The 19,174-nt window shown below is 52.2% G+C and overlaps 1 protein-coding gene and 1 long non-coding RNA gene across 3 annotated transcripts in view; one reads left to right on the top strand and one right to left on the bottom strand.

Annotated features, from left to right (window-relative positions):
• Dhrs3 (dehydrogenase/reductase 3) overlaps window positions 1-18,968 on the top strand; it is a 35,960-nt gene extending 16,992 nt beyond the window's left edge. For both annotated transcript variants that reach the window (XM_040734916.1, XM_005079350.4), the window contains exons 2-6: window positions 10,585-10,728; window positions 11,313-11,432; window positions 11,760-11,998; window positions 15,675-15,800; window positions 18,470-18,968. In XM_040734916.1, the coding sequence (XP_040590850.1) occupies window positions 10,645-10,728; window positions 11,313-11,432; window positions 11,760-11,998; window positions 15,675-15,800; window positions 18,470-18,554 (654 nt within the window). In that variant the 5' untranslated portion in view covers window positions 10,585-10,644 and the 3' untranslated portion in view covers window positions 18,555-18,968. The remainder of the gene's footprint in view (window positions 1-10,584; window positions 10,729-11,312; window positions 11,433-11,759; window positions 11,999-15,674; window positions 15,801-18,469) is intronic.
• Window positions 10,446-14,677, bottom strand: LOC121135771. Its single transcript, XR_005872877.1, has 2 exons — window positions 14,298-14,677; window positions 10,446-12,407 (listed from the first exon to the last, which is right to left on the bottom strand). It is a non-coding gene; the product is annotated as an uncharacterized LOC121135771 (long non-coding RNA).
• Window positions 18,969-19,174: the final 206 nt, after the last annotated feature.

Below are 19,174 nucleotides of genomic sequence, written 5' to 3'. Positions count from 1 at the left end.
GTGTGCCGGTGTGTTCAAATGTGTGAGCGTGTGCCTCTGTGTGCATATGAAGGCCCTAGGTCGAAGCTGACCCTCAGTCACTCTCCTGGTCATGCACTGAAGTGGGGTCTCTCACTGAACCTTGGGTTTGTTATTTGGGCTAGTCTCACAGCCAATGTGCTTCTGAGACCCAGTCTGCCTCCCGTGCTGGGATAAGAGGGGTGGTCCCCAGGCGACTCCGGGGATCCAAAATATGGTCTTCATTCTTACCTGGCAAGCGCCTTGAGACACACTGGCCTTCCGTTCCACAAGGTCCAACTGGAGGAACTGAGACAGAAGTCATAGGGTTGCAGCCGGGAACCATAGGCTGTGTCGTGCCCTTTGCCGTCTGTGGTGGTAACTGATACTTACGGAAAGAAGCAAGGGCCCTTGTTCTTCTAGCTAGAGAGAGCATCTGACTCAGAACCAACGTAAGAATCGAACCAGGGTGGGGGGTGGGGGCGGGGAGACCCCAGCTAGGTCTCACTTGATTCTGAGCAAAGCTAAACACTGCCTCTTAGCAGGTAGCAGTTTTAGGGTCTCAGGAGGGATCCGTTGTGGGGAGACAGGAGTGTCTGTCTCGAAGAGAAGACAAGGAGTGGCAAATAAAGCAGGGAAGGGGTGTCAGAGCAAGGGTCAGTCAGCTGGTGCTGACTCCCTGAAGGCCTCTTAGGTACACACTGGAGCAGTCATGACGAGATAGGATGCCCTTCAAGGACAGAGCACTAAAAAGCCACATTGAGGTGGGCAGAAGGGGACCAAATGACGGCTCGGGTGGAAGCTAATATGTCCTGAGAGGGTTGGCAAACAGCAAACATGGCCGTTGCTGAATTTTACTGAATGAGCTGTGGACTCCAGTGACAAAGTCCTGCTTCCGTTCTAGAAGGATCTCTGGTCATTGTGCTACCTGAAGCAGGGGCAAAGAGGGAAGGGATCAGTTGGGGCCATGGCCACAGTCTGTCTGAGGGGAGGGTGAGGCTGGGCATAGTGGGGCTGAATTCAGAGCGTGGATGAAGGTGGGGTTGTAATGAGTTCACTAGACCCAAGATAAATGATCAATGGGTGCTTATTGGGGAACAACTTACAGATTAATAGTAAAGAACCACCCCAGCCTTTCTCTGCCCTTCGGATCTGATCCATGACGAGAGAGAGTGGGAGGGAGGGAGGGACGGACAGACGGACAGACAATCCCAGGCTTCCCTGCCTTAGACAATCCCAGGCTTCCCTGCCTTAGACAATCCCAGGCTTCCCTGCCTTAGACAATCCCAGGCTTCCCTGCCTTAGACAATCCCAGGCTTCCCTGCCTTCCACACCTGAAGCTGGGTGCAGAGTTAGAGGAAAGAACCTCTGTGGGACCAGGAGGCATCTCGGGGAAGGAGAGAGGAGGCATCTACAAACAGCAGTGTGGTGGAGTGGTCTGGACACTGAGACCACAGGCACCGTGGCTTTCTGGCCTCAGGGTCACACAGGGTCTCTGGGGCTTGTCTATTGAATGGGGATGACAGGACCCATCTATGGCAACCACAAGCGGTGACCACAAGCTAAGGAGCTCAGGGCTACAGGCCTTAGCCTGGTGTGGTGGCACAAGCTGAGGCAGGTGAGTTGCCAAGTTTAAGGCCAGCCTGAGCTACAGAGTGAGACCTGGTCTCAAGGGAAAATAAATAAAACAGGCAAAAAATATATATACAGATATATTCTGTCACAGTTCTGAGCCCTACTCCCCCAACAGATTTCCCTGTTCAACCCTTCCGTCTCTAATAAGGACTTAGGACCCACTCTAACTCATAATAGTCTCACCTTGGGGGCCTTGCCTGGGCTGTATCTGCAACTAAGGCCACAGTTGCAAGCACTGGTTGTCAGGACTTGGACATGAGTCCATGAGGTCACATATCCTCCCACTCATCCAGTTCCTGGGCTGTTGTGCGGATTTAATCTAAGGTCCCTAAGATAGGGACACGCACAAAGCAAGAACCCAAGAAGCGCTGGCAGTGGCCTCCCTCCCACTCACGTGAGGCTCACAGATGGCCCTGGCTGGTGTCATCCTTCTTCCTATGCTGCCACCAATGGGAGCACATGACTTGCTGACCTGCCTGCGGGGCCTGGGCGTCTTCACAGCAGGCGAGGACTGTCACTCTTGCCCACTCAGTAGTCACCTGGCCAGCGGGAGCAGGAGCCACACAATTACAGGTTCATGCTGCCCCTCCTCCCCCGGGAGGCCATCCAGACAGGCACGTGGGTGCTGTAATACCCGGACACGTTGCTTGGTGATAGCCGTGCAGTGAGCTGGCATAAGGATCCCTTTGTTCTCCAAGGCAGTCTGTGGCCAAGGACACAGGTTTGAGAAGCAGGTGGCATATGAGTAAACCGTGTGATCCTTCCCCTCTGTGGCTCAGTTTTCTCGGGTGGTAATGTCTGTGGACCCTTTCCTAGAGTCATCAGAGCCACAGGACACGTGTCAGAGCTCCTGGTCATCATGCTAACCTCCTTGGAGGGCCCAGCTCCAGACTAGTGGCACCTGATCTGGAGGAAGTCACTGCCCAGCTCCAGGTTGCCATCAGGGACTTGTAGGTGGGCTTTGTCACCTTTGACCTGGAGTTGGCCGTCGTATTCCTAGAAAACCTGAGGCCATTAGTATTGTCAAATAAATGCTGATACTATTGTCACTAACATAGCAACAGAAACATGCCCCTTCTCATAAAAGATCTACCACCTAGGAGATGGCTCCACCGGCAAAGTGCTGACTGTATTCCCATAACGTCCTGAGTTCAAATCCCTGGCACCTGTGTAAAAAGCTAGGCCCAGCATCACACCGGAACCCTAGTCCTGGGGACATAGAGACGATATGATCTCTGGGGTTTGCTGGCCAGGTAGTCTTGCTGAAATCGATGAAGTGCAGGTTCTGCGAGAACCCTTTGTTGCAGAGTGGAGGGCAATCAAGTCGAGAAAGGTACCCACCATCACTCTCTGACCTCCACACACACGTGCACACACGTGCACACGTGCATGCACACGCACACACATCCTGCAAAAGCAGAGCTGTCCATGGTGGTGCTGAGAAGACCGTCTGAGGCTCTGCGTCTTGCCTTCCCTGGTCACAGTGTGCTGAATGTAGTGGCTGCTCCTCCAGGTCTCTCCCCTGGGAGTGTGGACTGGACCATATAGCCTTGGGGAATGACTGGGGGGGGGCAGCTCAGCAGGTATGTGGTCATCACTTTGAATGGTTGTTTTGGAAAGAAAGGGGGGGGGTCTTGTCCGTAAACACGGTGACAGGACAGCGCTGGCAATAGATGAGGAATGGAGCAGCCACCTAGGGCTTGTAGCTAGGAAAAGGGTCTCCTGACAGAGCCAGTTGGGGGCTGGAGTGTCAAGCCTGATGCTGGAAGCTGAATTAAAGTGATGGACACTATGTGGGGCAGACAGAGAGGGGGGTCCTAGAACAAGTCTTCCAAAACTCCTCCCTCTTAACAGCCCCAGAGGCTCCTCCCTAGAACTCCCAGGAACTCCCCGAGTCCAGCTTAAAAACCTAGTCTCCTAGGGAAATCTGCCCACCGAGGTCCTGCAGCTGACCCTGCAGATGGGCAGTTTGCACCCTGGTCTCTGCCTGCCTGGCCTGCGGCTGTAGCTGAAGGATGTCCTTCAAGTCTGGGGAAATGAGACAGAGACCACTAAGGTTCTGGAGTTCTGACCCAGGCAAGGTTGTATCTAAGGGAAGCAAACCAGAGTACCCCAGGTGGGGGCTTTGGACCACCGTCATCCTCAACACCTCCATTTGTGAGCCTGGCAAATCTACAAAAAGAGGGCTCTGTGGCTGTTGTGTTGTTGATAATGATCCCAGCTTGTTCAAAATGAGCTCCCTGGTGCTCCTGCTCCCCTTCCAAGCAAGCACTCAAACTTCAACTCACAGAGGTTCCTAGGGTCCCCACGCCCACAGTGACAGATCAGAGGGACTTAACCCAAACTGACTCCAGAGCCAGCTCCACTGTGTTCTAGAGATGGGTGTCCTCTCTTTAGAGATACCTTAGGGTTAAGTTTGTGGTGTAACTCGGTTGGTTGAGTGCCTGCCTAGACTGCAGGAAGCTCTGGGCTTGAATTCCCAGCATTGCATAAAACCAGCATGTTGACACATGACTGTAATCCTGAAAAAAGGGTGATAGAAGCAGGAGGATCAGAAGTTCAAGGTCACCCTCAGCCCCATATTGGATGTGAAGCCCTGTCTCAAAAAAGCAAAGTAGGTAGCCAGATGTGGTGACACACATCTGTAATCTCAGAACAAGGGAGGTAGAGACAGGAAGAGCTGGAGTTCAAGGTCACCCTCAGCCACCTAGAGTTCAAGGACAACCTAGGTTGTATGAGACCCAATCAGAAAAGAAAGAAAATACACAGGAATGTAAAAGGTATTTTTGAGACAGGCAGCCACGATCCTTCTGCCCCAACCTCCCGTTGATCATATTACAGATATGTGCCACCGTGCCTGACATCTTTAGCTTTGAGAGTGTGCTCTGTTTCCAGGCCTGTAGCACAAGCTACCTGGAAGGCTGATACAGAAGAGTCACATGGTCAACGCCTGCATAGGCTATAGAGTCAACTCAAGGCCAGCCTGGCCGACAGTTGACCCTGTCTCAAAATAAAATGCTTTTAAAAAAAGAGGTGGGGCTTGGAGGATTATAGTTCACTGGCAGAATGCTTACTTAGCATGTGCCGAGTCTAGAGTTCAATCCCTGGGACCACAAAAAACAAATAAATACAAAGTACGGTGTCCATGTGTCAGACACCACAGGCACTCCCTCAGGGCTGTGCCCTCCTCCTATTGAGGACCGCCCTAGCTCTGGCTGTAGGATAGACTGAACCTCCCTGGTTCACACTCACCCAGACATTAGCGTGGTTCTTAGTAAGCCTCCTCCTCTCGCTTGTCTGTCTGCTCTGCTTCGAGTGGAGGCAAGCCACGCCCGTTCCAAACCTCCCTCACACAGTCTGCTGTACTGCCCACCACCCTTGGAGTCTCTGCTGGGCATTTTCCTTCTGTCTGCAAGGCCAGCATTACCAGCCTGACTCTAAGCCACAAGGCCCATGGGCCCTGAACTCACTGACCAAAGACCTGCCCAAGGACTTGAACTTGAGACTACCTGCTCATGTGACCCACCCCCACCCCACCCACACACACACAGCTGATCTCTGGGATATCTCATCCCCCCCCACCATAGGAAAGGCAATGCTGAGTAGGAAGGGATACCAGTGCCCTAGGACCAGCGGGCTTCTAGGTGGACCAGTGCCGTGTGACTGGGTCAACTGAGCCTGGCTGGTGCTGGATTCACAAGATGAATAAGACTCCCTGGGGGACTCTGAGCCAAGGCAAAGGGCTTCCAAATGGTCGACACGCTCTTCTGTCTGCCAGTGGAAACACAAAACAAGGGCCAGCCTTAGCAGGGAGGAGCAGGGGTTCTGAGTCATAAGGATATGTAGATAGGAGAGTCGCTGTATGTGCCCGAGACTCACGTATTGTGGGGAGTGACATACCCACCCACAAAGTGTAAGGATGGAAGACGGCATGCCTATGTACTCGGCTCAGGGCCTGGCCCGTGACAAGGGCTCTGCTAATATCAGCCATTGGCCAGGGTTGTAGGAAGGGTGGAAGGGGCAGCCAGAGAGGTTTTGGAACCAAGGGGGACATTCAGGCCATGCTCTGCAGGATGAATAGGAGTTGCAGAGAGCCTTACTGTCTTGCTTTGAGACAGGGTCCCACTGTGTAGCCCATGTTGGCCTTGAACTGGCTATCCTCCTACCTCAGCCCCTGATACTGGGATTGCAGGTGTGTAACTTCTGGGTGGTTGTTGCTGTTATTGCTGACTTTTACATGGGGTAACACAGCACGCGTTAGGAAATCAGAGGACAACTTGGAGTAATCGGTTGTCTCCTTCCACCATGTGAGTCCTCGAGACCGAACTCAGGTCATCAGCTGAGCCATCTCGACGGCCCCTGGTTTCTAAGATCAGAAGTCACCTTTGTTCATTAGCAATTTCCCCCATAAACAGACATCAAGAATTGAGTAGCAGCCGGGCACCATCCTTCCCTCTGGGGTCCCCCGAAGTGACTTGCTCCTTGACCTGTTGAGGTGTCAGGGGTTTCTGGGTTATTCCTTCCTGCTCCCCTTTTGTTTGCACCCTGAACCCTGCACTTCTTTCCTGGCCGTAACCAGTTTCTCGAGTGACTGGAGAGTGTGTCAGGGGTGATGTGTGATTTGCCTGCCCTCCCTCCCCAGTGAAATCCCAGCAGAGCGAGCCTGCAGGACACTCAGGGGGCAGCAACGCTGTGCTGAGCCCCCTCAGGGCCTTTTGTTTTTGTTTTGTTTTCATTTCAGTAGTACTGGGGATTGCACTTGGAACAGGGAATAGTTGTCACTGGTCACCTGTGCTTGGAGTCAGACAATACTGATGCTCAGCTGTGAGCTCTGTCACTCGGTACATGGCCTCGGACAAGGTGCTTAGCCTCTCCGAGCTACAGTTCCCTTCTCTATGAGTAGTCACAGTATGGCTAGCTCCTGGATTTCCCTAGGTACCTTGGTTTATTCTTTATCCTCTTACCCTCAGCTCCGACTGATACTGCCTCTGTCTCTCAGCCTTCCTCACTGGGATGGGCTCCTGAGGCGGGAACCGCCTCTTTCGTTCTCTTAGGTCCGAGCCCCTTCCCGTAGCAGGTTCTCTGGCCCTGGCAGGTGGGTGGATGAGGTCGTGGAGGAGACATCGAGGTAGACGAGGCACAAGGAGAGCTTTCTGAGCAGGAATGGACTCCGGCAGGGGGTGCATTCGAAGTTGGGTCTTCAAAGCTTAACCTATGCTGCCACGCCTCAAGGCTATACCTTCAGAGAGTAGTGGACCCTGGGTTCAGATCCCACCTCCATCTCCCACCAGGTGTAGCTTTGGAGGTCTGACGTAATTCACTGAGCCTCAGTTCCCAAGTACGGAAAACGGCCAATGTAAGTCTCTAAGAGATGAGAAGGGCTTCCACTGCTGAGACTCGGATGCAGTAAGGCAAAACACGGCAGACCCTCGCTGGCAGTCCATACCCGGGGCCAAGGCCTTTTCTCTCCTCCTCCTGCAAGGGAAAGGGGACAGAACCACCGTCTCACCTCACAGAAGACTGGAGGCCAAGAGGTGGAAAGACCCCAATCCTGACCTCATAAGCTTAGGTTAGCCTGACCCTGCCAGCTGGTCAGCCAGGGAATTAAGAGGAGGCTGAACCACTTCCCAGGACTGTCCCTTCCCCAGGGCCCTATCCCTTCTCCCTCAGACCTCACCTCTCCCTACCACCTTTGTGTCACATCCGGTCTTGGGCAGGCCCTGTCGACACTTGCGGTCACCCAGAGGACTGTGGCAGAGCCACGTGGGCCGACCTTCTGCATGCAGGGCACACTTGAGGGACACAGATTCCCCGAGAGCCAGGAGGAGCCTGTCACTAGAGCAGCTTCACCTGGATAGTCGTGTGCCTCCAAGCCCTCTCCCCACACCACACTGCAGCCACCATCACCACAGAGATGCGGGCTGGTTCATAAGGACAGATGGACATAGGGTGTCCTATCCAAAGACCCATCTATGTGCCTTCACCAGAGGACCTGGGGGCACAGGCATCTAGGATTGCACACATTCACAGAAGCACACCTGTGTTCGGACGCAAGACTCAGACCTGTTCACAGATGCAGGCTTATAGACACAGGCCCACAGATACACACCCACAGAGCACACTTACTGACCCACAGACATCCGCAGCTGTGAACTCATAGATACACATACATCCACAGACACACAGGCGCACACTCAGATGGCCTCGGAGGCACTAGCACTCACAGACACACACACACAAACACCTGACAGGGAGACGCACCCGCTCCCTACAGCCCACCTTTGCCCAGCACCACGGCTAGCTCCGTGCCTGCACACTCCAGCCCCAGCAAGCCTCCCCTCAGCCCAGCCTTCCCCGGGTGGGTGCTCTGGGAAACCCCAGATCTCACTGACTCCTGGTCTGCACCCACTCATATATGGAAAGTTCTAGGGCTGCAATTAGCTCAGCCCCAGAGAGCTTGGGTAAGCTTTCAGTCTTGAGAGGTAGTTTAACACCCACCCACACTGTCCCGATACTTCACATGTATTCAGTCATCTAACAGACAACATGTGCTTTGACAGGCAGCGAGACCTTAAATAGAAGAGAATTAGGTCCTGGGGACTCCAGTTTCACAGAAACACTTAGCCATGATACCAGGGGGAGAGGTGGAGCCACTCTGCCGGTACATAAGGGGTGACCTCAAGAGGACCAGGGTTCTGATTGTGGGCTTCGCCTACGCACAGGAGACAGTGCATACAGGCCTTTATCCCACCTGCCTGACCACTGCTCTCCCCCTTTCCAGGGCCATCTCCCAGCCCAGTGGACAGGGTTGCTCTCCCCAGTTCCTGATTGCGAATATTCTGAGCAGAGCATGGCAAGCCTTAAACCCTGGCCATGTCCAGACAGCTGAGAACCAGTAAGAGCATGGATTATCTGGGCTCCTTTTGATGGAAGCCTCTGCACACTTGTTTGTGCCAAGAAAGCCACAGGGGTTCACAGTGACATAAGCCCCTCGAGAAAAGAAACATAAATCTGTGGCTGGAGAGATGGTTCGGCGGTGAAGAGCATTGGCTGCTCTTGCAGAGGACCCAGGTTCAGTTCCTAGCGCCTACATATAGCTTTACAACCGCCTGTAACAAGTTCCAGAGGGTGTTATATGTTCTTCTAGCCTACACAGGCACTGGCTTGCACGTGGTGCACATACACATATCAGACACATACACAAAGTAAAAGAAACAACTTTTAAATCCTTAAAAAAGAAAGGAACACAGACCCTTGCTGGAGCCCAGCCTCTCTTGTGCTGATTTTCCTGAATGCTGTGGTTCCCTAGTTCTGCCTCTCTACTTTAAAGCTGTATCTCAGGGCAGATAGCTCCCCAGGCATCCGAACTCGAGCTCTTTGGGATGGGTAGATGTATTGTCCTCCTTTAGGTCAAGGCTAAGGACCATCCAGGCTTCAATTCCCAGCATCCTGTGGACCAGTCATACACCTGCCCAACCCCTCCAATTACCCAATTACAGGTCGACTCAAGGTCACTGGGTCACTCCTACTTATTACCTGTTGGGTAAGGAAATCCTTGCTTCTAAGCAGGAGTCTCACTGGCTCTCCCGTCTCTCCTTGCATCCTTCCTTCCCGGTGTGACCACAGTGAGCTGGAAGCCCCCAAGGCCTTGTAGGAGAAGAGTGTGACCCCATCCTTCCTAGTGGCTGGTGGGAATAATCCCTGCTGTAAACATAACTGGTGAGAAGGCCAGCTGGTTCATCACGGAAAACATTCTAGAATAGTGTCCGGAAAGCTTTCCTGTTGCTTCTAAGAATCAAGGAAAAGGCTATCACTGGGCTGGCAGGAGGTGCCCTGCTGGGAAGAACAGATCAGAAAGACTTGAACTAATGTACCAGCTGACTGGCCGTAAGTGTGCGCCGAAGCCGCTGGCTCACTTAAGAGTAGCTGATGTCCCTTTTATAATCTTGTTGGAGCCCAGAGATGGCTCAATGGTTAAGAGCACTTGCTGCTCTTCCAGAGGACCTGGGTTCTGTTCCAGCACCCATATTGGGCAATCTGTAGCTCTAGCTCCAGGGGGATCTGATGGCCTTTTCTGGCCTATTAGATCCTGCACCCATTGTACACATACCCACATACAGGGGCACGCGCGCGCACACACACACACACACACACACACACAGTAAAAGTAAAAACTGAAAAAAGAAACTCTCATTGTTGGCCACTGTGCTGGCTAATTTTATGTCAACTTGACACATGCTAGAGTCATCTGTGAGGAGATGACTCCAGTTGAGAAAAGGCCTCCATAAACTTGGTCTATAGGCAAGCCTGTAGGGCGTTTTCTTAATTCGTGATTGCTAGGCGACTGCCAAGCCCGTTGTGGGTGATGCCTCCCCTGGGCTGGCTGGTGGCTCAGAGTTCTATAGGAAAGCAGGCTGAGCAAGCATGAGAGCAAGCCAGTAAGCAGCTCCCCTCCATGGCCTCTGCATCAGCTCCTGCCTTCTGGTTCCTGCCCTGAGTAAGTTCCTGTCCTGCCTTCTCTCAGTAACGTTAGTTACCTGCAAGTGTAAACTGAATAAACCCTTTACGTTGCTTTTGGTCTCAGTGTTTCGTTACAGCAGTAGAAACCCTAACTAAGACAGCTAGCAAGATGGCTTAGCAGGTAAACGCAGTCTTTACAACCTAAGTTCAATACTCAAACCCACAGCAGAAGGAGTAAATCGGCTTTTAAAAGTTGTCTTCTCACCTCCACCCATGCACAGGCATGCACCTGGTACACCCTCCCCCACACACATACAACAATGATTAATGTTTTATTTATAGTTCGCAGTTAATTTGTTTTGGGGACTTTATTTTGGGATGGAATCAAGGAAGCCAGCATTTTAAAGACTACTAAAATTCTTGGTAGCAGTCATTATATCGATAAGCCTGTTTCAGAACCACCTATTCCACGCTGGTTTTCTTTCCTTCCAGATTGTTCTCTGGGGCCGGACTGAGAAATGCCTGAAAGAGACGACAGAGGAGATTCGGCAGATGGGCACAGAGTGCCACTACTTCATCTGTGATGTGGGCAACCGGGAAGAGGTATACCAGATGGCCAAAGCTGTCCGCGAAAAGGTCAGTAGCCTGGGCATGTCTGGCCCCAGCATACTGAATTCATGTGGCCTGGGAGGGAGTGTTGTTATGGCAGACTGGCTTTGTACAGGACACCTTTGGGGACTCTCCATGAAGCTTGTCCAAGTTACATAGGCGGGGACTAGGGTTGATAACACAATAAGAGTAGATCTCTATGGTCCCTTAGCCATTTAGACCCTATGAGTTTCTCTCTAAGACAAATGTCCCATTGCCTTCTGGGAAAACCCTTTCCCTAATCCAAGACATTTGGGCTGGGTAAATCAGTGAGCACCAAGAGAGAAAAGAATTCACCCTGTGACATATCCCACGCATGGTAACATTTACCATTTTAATGTGCCCATAACCTCATTTATTATAAATATGCTACGTTCTGGGTATAGTATGTGCCATAAATTATTTCTAATCCTCAGACACAGCTGGTGTGGCACCAGCGCCATTTATAAACAAGACTGATGCTCAAAAAGGCCATGTAGCTGGTGGTTGCGGAGCCTGGTCTGTGCCCCTACAGGTACAGCCCCACAGGGACTGGCTGCCCTCACGGCTCCACAGCCCCCTCTTGCCCGCAGGTGGGTGACATCACCATCCTGGTGAACAATGCTGCTGTGGTCCATGGAAAGAGCTTGATGGACAGTGATGATGATGCCCTCCTCAAGTCCCAGCACGTCAATACCCTGGGCCAATTCTGGGTAAGGGCTTTCCTGGCCCAGAGCCAGCCATAGGTGTGACAGGAAGCCTGGGTGGGGTGAGGGGAAAAGAGAGGGACACTGGGACCAGGACTCACACTAGCAGGGGTGTTCCAAGGCAAAGTGGCTAGACAAAGGGGACACACAGGATCTTCTCACTGGCTAGCATAGTGCTCGGTAGCAGGGAGGCCTCAGCCCCTCCACACTGGAAGGCTTAGACACTAGGGTAGATATGCATCGAGAGTGGGCTGTTCTCCCCAGTGCAGGCAGGGGTGCAGGGCTTGGCAGAAGCTGCACGGCTCCACGCTGACCTCAGTTACCCACCCTCAGACCACCAAGGCCTTCTTGCCGCGCATGCTGGAGCTGCAGAACGGCCATATCGTGTGCCTCAATTCCGTGCTTGCACTGTCCGCCATCCCTGGAGCCATCGACTACTGCACATCGAAAGCATCGGCCTTCGCCTTCATGGAGAGCCTGACCTTGGGGCTGCTGGACTGTCCCGGCGTCGGCGCCACCACCGTGCTGCCCTTTCACACCAGCACGGAGATGTTCCAAGGCATGCGAGTCAGGTCAGTGGGGGAGACCCAGTGAGCCGACCCAGCCATCGGTCTTTACAGGAAGAGCCTCGGGATCCCTCGGCCTTGGTCACACTCTCAGACATCATTTTCCACTCACAGGGCAATAGGATACTGCTACACTGTATCAGTTACGTCTCCTGCTTTAAGGAAGGCGAGGCTCTTTGAGGTTCGCAGTAAGAGGGTGCATCTGTCCCGGTAGGAAGTCACAGTGGCAGGAGCATGAGGCAGCCGGTCCCATCGCATCCACTATCAGGAAGCAGAGAGAGACGAAACTGGCACCCAGCTCACTCTCCATTTTGCTCAGTCCAAGACCGACTGACTGCCCACACTTAGGACCCTGCTTCTCACTGCAGGAGCTTACAGAAGACACCAGCACCGGATGTGCACGGTGGGATACTACCTGACAACAAAAATAAAAGAGGAAATGAGTGATGTTTGGCCCGTGTAACGGAGCTCACGTCCATGATGCTGAGTGAAAGAGCCACACTAGCACATTCTGCACGGTCCCGTGTACGTGGCATTCAGAACCAGGCAGAACTGTGGTGCTGGAGACAGGATCAATGGTATAGAGCCTGGGAGGGAGCCCTCGGAAACTCCGTGGTGGTGGTGGTTAATTGGGTGAAAGGTAACTGAGCTGTGCGCTGAAGGTGCGAGCCCTTTGTAGAGCCAGGACCGGTGCGGTGGCTCAGTGGGTGAAGAACCTGAGTTTGATCCCTGGGACCCACATGGCGGAGGGAGAGAACCGGCTCCAGCAAGGTGCCCTCTGACTGCCACGTGCCTTCTGTGACACATGTGCACCCACACATAACACACAGTGTACACACGAGCACACATCACACACATGCACACACACACACACACCAATCATTTTTTTAATGAATAGATACAAACTGTAGCCCCATGTGAAGAAACCCCCAAAGCCCACTACTCAAGCTACTTTCAGACCCATCTGGTGTAGGGGAATGTGACCTCGGGCTCAGTGTTCACGCTTGAATGCCAAGACCTGGGGTGGCATCATGCTGTAGCTGCCACGCGTTGTGTGATGCCAGGCTTCATTGCCAGTTTATAGAGTGGTGTGATGACTGACGTCACAAGCGGAAAGTGACATTGATATGGAACATCGTGTCACTACACATTACACATCCCATTTAAGGGAAAATTTTGTTTACTTCCCATAAAATGGTAGGAATGGTATTTACCTGATAGATTGTTGGCAAAATGAGAAATAATAATGAATGTGGCATTCCTGGCACAAACCCTAGGATACACAAATCGCTCATAAAAGAGATGCTTCCCCTTTTTTATTTTTTGAAACCAGCTCTCACCTGTAGCCTAAGGTGGCCTTCAATTCATGGTAATCTCTTGCCTCAGCCCCTTGTTTGGCATTGTAACAGTGCACCACTACTCCTGGCCATTATTTTTACCAAGAACAAACATGGTCTTAGATGAGTTTTACTAGTTTTCCTAGAAGACAGTCCCTTTAGAGTTTACCCAGAAGCAGCAGATATCTCTACCTGACTTGCTAACAAATTATCATATATTCTCAATTTCAAGGAGGTTATACTCATGACTATCCCGATGTCGTGGGATCAAATCCTAGTTCTGCGTAGGTGACTTGACTTTCCTGTGCCTCAGTTTCCCTGTTTATACATTTGAAAGTGATTGCTAATAGCACCTCCTGCTTCACACACTGGGGGAGAGCCTGTGGCTGTGACTGCTCTGTGAGCACTAAGTAGACGCCAGTTACCTATAGCTGTGCAGGGGAGAGCCAAGGGCTTGGCCAGAAGAGCAATGCTTAACCAACTCCTATTTATCGAAAGAAAAAGGGAGAAAGAGAAGCCTCGGTATTGCCCTGAGGCCATCTTAGCAATTTTCCAGGGGTGGTGATGACCACAAAGGTTAGGACCGCACAGGTTAGGCTCCCACAGGTTAGGACCGCACAGGTGGCCGTGCAGCAAGACGGACTGCGTCTGAGGATGCCACCGTTCTCGTTTGCTGACTTACTCTGTATCCCAGCCACACTAGACACTTCCCTTTCCATTACACAGTTGTTGTATTTGGCCCTCCCAGTAGCCTTGCAAGTGAGCTATAAACCCATTTCACAGACAGAGGAGCTGAGTGTCAGAAGTCGTCTGTATGAGACAACACGGCTGGAATTGGGCCAGCTGAGCAGGCTTCTCTCGTCACTTCCCAGTGTCCTTTGTTGTCATCCTACCCACTATGGAGAGGAAGGGGGGAAATCTTAACAGGGTGGAGGACTCCCCATCAGGTCCTTCTGCTAGGGTCTTACCTGGAAGGGTCCCCTAAAGCCCACACGGAATTTTCTGGCCAGTCAGGCTAGCCAAGTCGCCGGGCTCTAGGCCCATGAGAGACCCCGTTTTAAAAAGCCAAAGTGGATGACTCCTGAGGAATGATACTGAAGGTTGACCTCTGCCCTCCACACACGTACACAGTATGTCCCTGCACACACACAGACACTCGTGCACAAACGCACACTGGCACACTCACAAACAAACAAACCAAAGCTGCGCTCGTCACATAACTGAGGAGGTACAGGGAGGGCAGCAGTCGGTGAGCCCCAAGGCTGCCCCTTGCTCAGGGATGGCTGATGACTCACCACTGGTAATCTTACTGGTACCACAGTGACTCATAAGGCCTTTGAGAGACAGAGGGCGGGGCCAGCAGCACATGCCCTGTACCTTCAGACTGGGGAAAGCGGGAAGAGCCAGAACAGAGTCGCTGGAGTGGTGTGAGGGGCTCACAGCTTTGCCCCCTTATCCATAAATTGGAGAGAATATTTATGCGTGGGCCCGACACTTAGGGAACACAGTGGGTGCACAGGTCTCAGGTCAGATCCCTCTGAACAGACATGGGAAGCCCCTGTTAGATGACATGTTCATAGTCTAGAAGTCCCACAGAAAGCCAGCCGCTTTGTGTTTGGCTGACAGCCTGGTGAGCCAACAGACTAAGGACCTCCCAATCAGGAAGGCCCAGCAGAGGAGCAGGGCCAAATGACAAGTACTTATTGAGTTCCTACTGTGTGCCAGGCCCTACTAGATGCCGAGGATGCAGCAGGGAGTGAGAGTCACTGGGCCTCCACCCTGAGGGGACTCATAACCTGAAGGAGGAGACAGGCCCTTGTCAAGGAACAACCTGACAAGCAAGGTCATTCTAGATCGCGGTTGTGGTTAAGGCAACTAGAAAGGAAGAGGTGAGATCAGAGGCCACCCAGCGGCGGGGGAGGTGGAGCGATCTCGCAGGGGAGGACCCAGGAGAAGTGAGCAGGCTGTGGGCGTGGCTGATGAGGAGAGATGGCAGAGTAACCAAGGCTGAGGGCTGGCCCAGCACTTTAGAACATGGAGGGAGCCCAGTGTGAGTGCCAGGAGCCTTGGAGGTCTTTGGAGAGTGAGCCTGGCAGGGTAAGCTCTAATTCCCTGACTCTGTCAGAGATGCCCCCCTGCTTGGGCAGACTCCATTTATGTGCTGGGGCCCGATGGAGCAGGATCAGGGAACTCTTAACAGGCTCAGACTAGGAGAGAATCCCACAGCCTCGAGTCCCTCACACAGGAGAGCCACAGTGATGCCCACAGGAACACCAGCCACTCACCAAGGTGCCCAGCAGAAAGGCCAACTTCCCCAAGAGAAACCAGTATTTTCCTGCCTCCAGGTTTCCCAACCTCTTCCCACCGCTGAAGCCAGAGACGGTAGCCCGGAGGACGGTGGAAGCTGTACGACAAAACCAGGCCCTCCTCCTGCTCCCATGGACCATGAACATCCTCGTCATCTTGAAAAGGTATGGGACAGAGAGAGAGAGTTCTGCACCGGGTTCAGGTCCAGCTTTTTGCTTTACTCCAGTGAGCCCTAGTGGACAAGAGGCAGCAGGCAGGAGGAGAAAGTGAATGTAAAATCGATTAGTCATGTCTGCACAGGGCAGGAGGTTGAGGAGTAGCACCTCTCTCTGACTGTACTGACCAGTAAGGCAGTCTCGGGCTCTCTGTGAGGTTTGTTTTTATTTTTTCCTTATTTTTGAGGCAGAGCCCACTGTAAGTCGGGCTTATCTGGAACACACTATAAAGCCTAGGTTGGCCTTGAACTTACAGCTCTCCTGTCTCTCTAGCACTGGGATTATTTAAGTATGCACTATGGTGCCTGGTTTAAAGGTTCTTGAGGGGATCCAAACAGCTCTTGCTTGTGTGAGTTTTATCTATCACTACTTTCTGCATTAGAAATTAAAACTGAGAGGGGAAGTTAGATTTACGAATTAGTTTCTATTTACAGTATTTTTCATCTATAAAGGACAGCAACAGAATTATTAAGTTATAGTAACCATTTTGTTTGCTTGCCTTTTTAGTTTTGTTTTTTCTTTTGTTTTTGTTTTTCTTTTGTTTGTTTGTTTTTTTTTTTTTTGGACAGGATCTCACTAGGTATCCCCGTCTAGCCTCAACTCATAAATATATTTTTGGGATAAGCAATTACACTTTCTAAAACAACACAGACAGTTGGTCGGGAGAGACACTGGGTTATGTTCTTGCAGATCTCTCCACTGTCTGGTTTAATCTGAAGCAACTAGACTCTTACATCTGCTTCTGATTTCAGTCAGTTGGGGTAGTCCCCTGCAGCAGAACCCCAGGGAAGCTCTACCGCACGTGCAGAGAAAATTAAAGGATAAAAGGCGAACGATGGGCCGGGGATGTGGCCCTCTAGGTAGAGAGCCTGAGACCCTGGGACTGGTCCTCAGCACTGCATGAGCCAGGTGTGGTGGCTTCCGCCCATAATCCCAGCATGTGGGGAGTAGAAGCAGGAGGGTGAGAAGTATCAGGCTATCCTACATAGTCAGTTTGAGGCTAACCTGAGTGACTTTTTTTTAAAGACAGAAAGAAAAAAAAAGAAGGAAGGAAGAAGGAGAAAAACAAATTATACTGCAGTGTTACTCTAAGCATCCTAGAGAGATCCCAGGCACCCCCAAGAGTCCCTGGACCACACTGTTAAGAACCACTGCCCTACACACTATCAGGCATAGCCCCAGCTCCAGTCTAATGGCGACAGGAGTTTTCGTGCCAAAAGCTCAGAATCTGGAGATGGGTCATAGCTCTAGTGGGGTGGGGTTTACCAGGGAAGACCACCTTGGGAGGCGGGCTTCCTAATGGAGATACTTTCTCCTCTAGAATCTTCCCAGCCCCGAATTCACCTACAACTGTCCAGACTTGGCACAGCAAGACCCTGCATCTGGGTCCCATGCTGAAGGGACTATTAGTGCCTGTGGCTGTATGCTCTCCATACGGGGAGACCTGCGTCCCTGCAGCCATGACCGTGGCTCCTGCTTTTCACAGAGTGTGGCCCCTTGTTCCAGGCTGTTATCGTCCAATGTTGACTCCCAGAAAAACCACACCCTTGGATGTGTGACTAAGGGAACAGTGGCAACCGGCCCTTTGTCTTTTCCACTCGGATAGCCTCCGTGCAAGCAGAGGGTGGAGCGTGGAGAGCTGGGAAGAGAACACTTAGAGCGTTCACACTGTCCCAGCATACCCTGACCTTCAGTCCAAGATGCTCTCTGACTGCCTGAGGGATCCTCCAGAGGGGCAGGCACCAAGCTCCCGAACTCTGGGGGATGGCTCAAAGGACAAAGCACTTGCTGTGAGAGTGTGAACTTGATGTGTGCACTGTAGCAGGTGAATGTATACACAACACACACACCCCACACACACACACAATACACACAACACACACACACACACAGAGAGAGAGAGAGAGAGAGAGAGAGAGAGAGAGAGAGAGATTTCTTTAAAAGAGGACTAGAGACATGGCAAGAGGTTAAAAACCCTTGCTGTTCTTGCAGAAGACCAGAGTTCAGTTCCCAGCACCCACCTCTGGCAGCTCACAACCACCTGTTAACGACAACTTTCAGGGGGATCTAATGCCCTCTTCTGGTCTCGTTGAGCAATTGCACTCAAGTGCACAAACAGGCACACACACATCCACATAATTAAAAATAAAACAGAGAAAAAAGAAAAGTGCATGCATCTTGGGGTTCTAGAGGCTGAGACACCCAAGAGTATGCCACAGCATCTGGCAAGGGCCTTCCTGCTGCCTCATGACATGACGGAGGGTTCCCCATGCAGGACAGAGCAAGTATGCCCAGAGAGCTGGCTGCAATAATAGAGTCACTCTGGCTGTCCATTAATCCATGACGGGGCGGATCCCCTCACGACCCAGCCACCTCAGTCTCACCACAAAGAAAGTCAAGTTTCGGCTTGCGTCTTGGAAGGGCCGGGACACACTGAACAGGCACCACGGCGCACAGCCCTTCCTTGTTCCTCTGCTTGCCCTTACCTAGTGAAAGTGTTCGTTCTGGGAGGTCAGGTGCTGTTTTTTCGGAAGGGGATCTGGGGCATGGGTTGCAGTGCATTGCCGCCCCCCCCCACTGTCGGCTGCCCTGCTAACCATCTGCCTTCTCCCCCTCAGCATACTCCCACAGGCCGCGCTGGAGGAGATCCACAGGTTCTCAGGGACGTACACCTGCATGAACACCTTTAAGGGAAGGACATAGAGGAAGACACACCTGAGGAGCCATGGAACCTGGGAGAAGCCGCAACCCCTGGGCACACGCCCATGTGCCTGTGCATTAGGAGCATCTGCTGGGTGAGCAGGACTGTTCCTGTCCCCAGGGAAGATTCTGCTGCTCCCAGGTCAACTCCAGGACCTTTGCAAGACTGATGTGTGTAACTCTGACCCCCATGGGGAGGCGAGATGCCATTCGGCAACCACCTGACAACTTTATGCACTTCTCACTCTGTAGGGTTCATTGTTAAATTGCTTCTCCAGTCTAACCCGCCTGAGCAGTATGCATCTACGATTTCCAGGAGAGTCCGCCCCCAGACACTCTGCCGTCCCCTCCAACCCCTCCCACCCTCAGCTCGTGCAAACTGGTTAAAGGGCAGTAAATAAAGAGGTGGCTTTTGCAGCTTCCTTTTGTTTGTGTCCCTAGGAGGGAGGCAGCCTGGGAAGGAGCCTGTCCCAACCACAAAGTCCCAGAGTCTACAGAGAGCAGCCCAGCCCCAGGAGAGGAGGTCAGGGAGGCCCCTCCAGACACATGGCTTCCCTGGTAGGATCCCTGAGAGCTAGTCCACAGAGGAACTCACCCCAGTTAGAGTCCTGCCTGTCCTTCCT

This window comes from Mesocricetus auratus, unplaced genomic scaffold (assembly GCF_017639785.1).
Source record: "Mesocricetus auratus isolate SY011 unplaced genomic scaffold, BCM_Maur_2.0 Super-Scaffold_100042, whole genome shotgun sequence".
NCBI lineage: Eukaryota > Metazoa > Chordata > Mammalia > Rodentia > Cricetidae > Mesocricetus > Mesocricetus auratus.
Note: the sequence above shows the minus strand (reverse complement) of the source record. Positions and strands in the feature narration are given on the sequence as shown.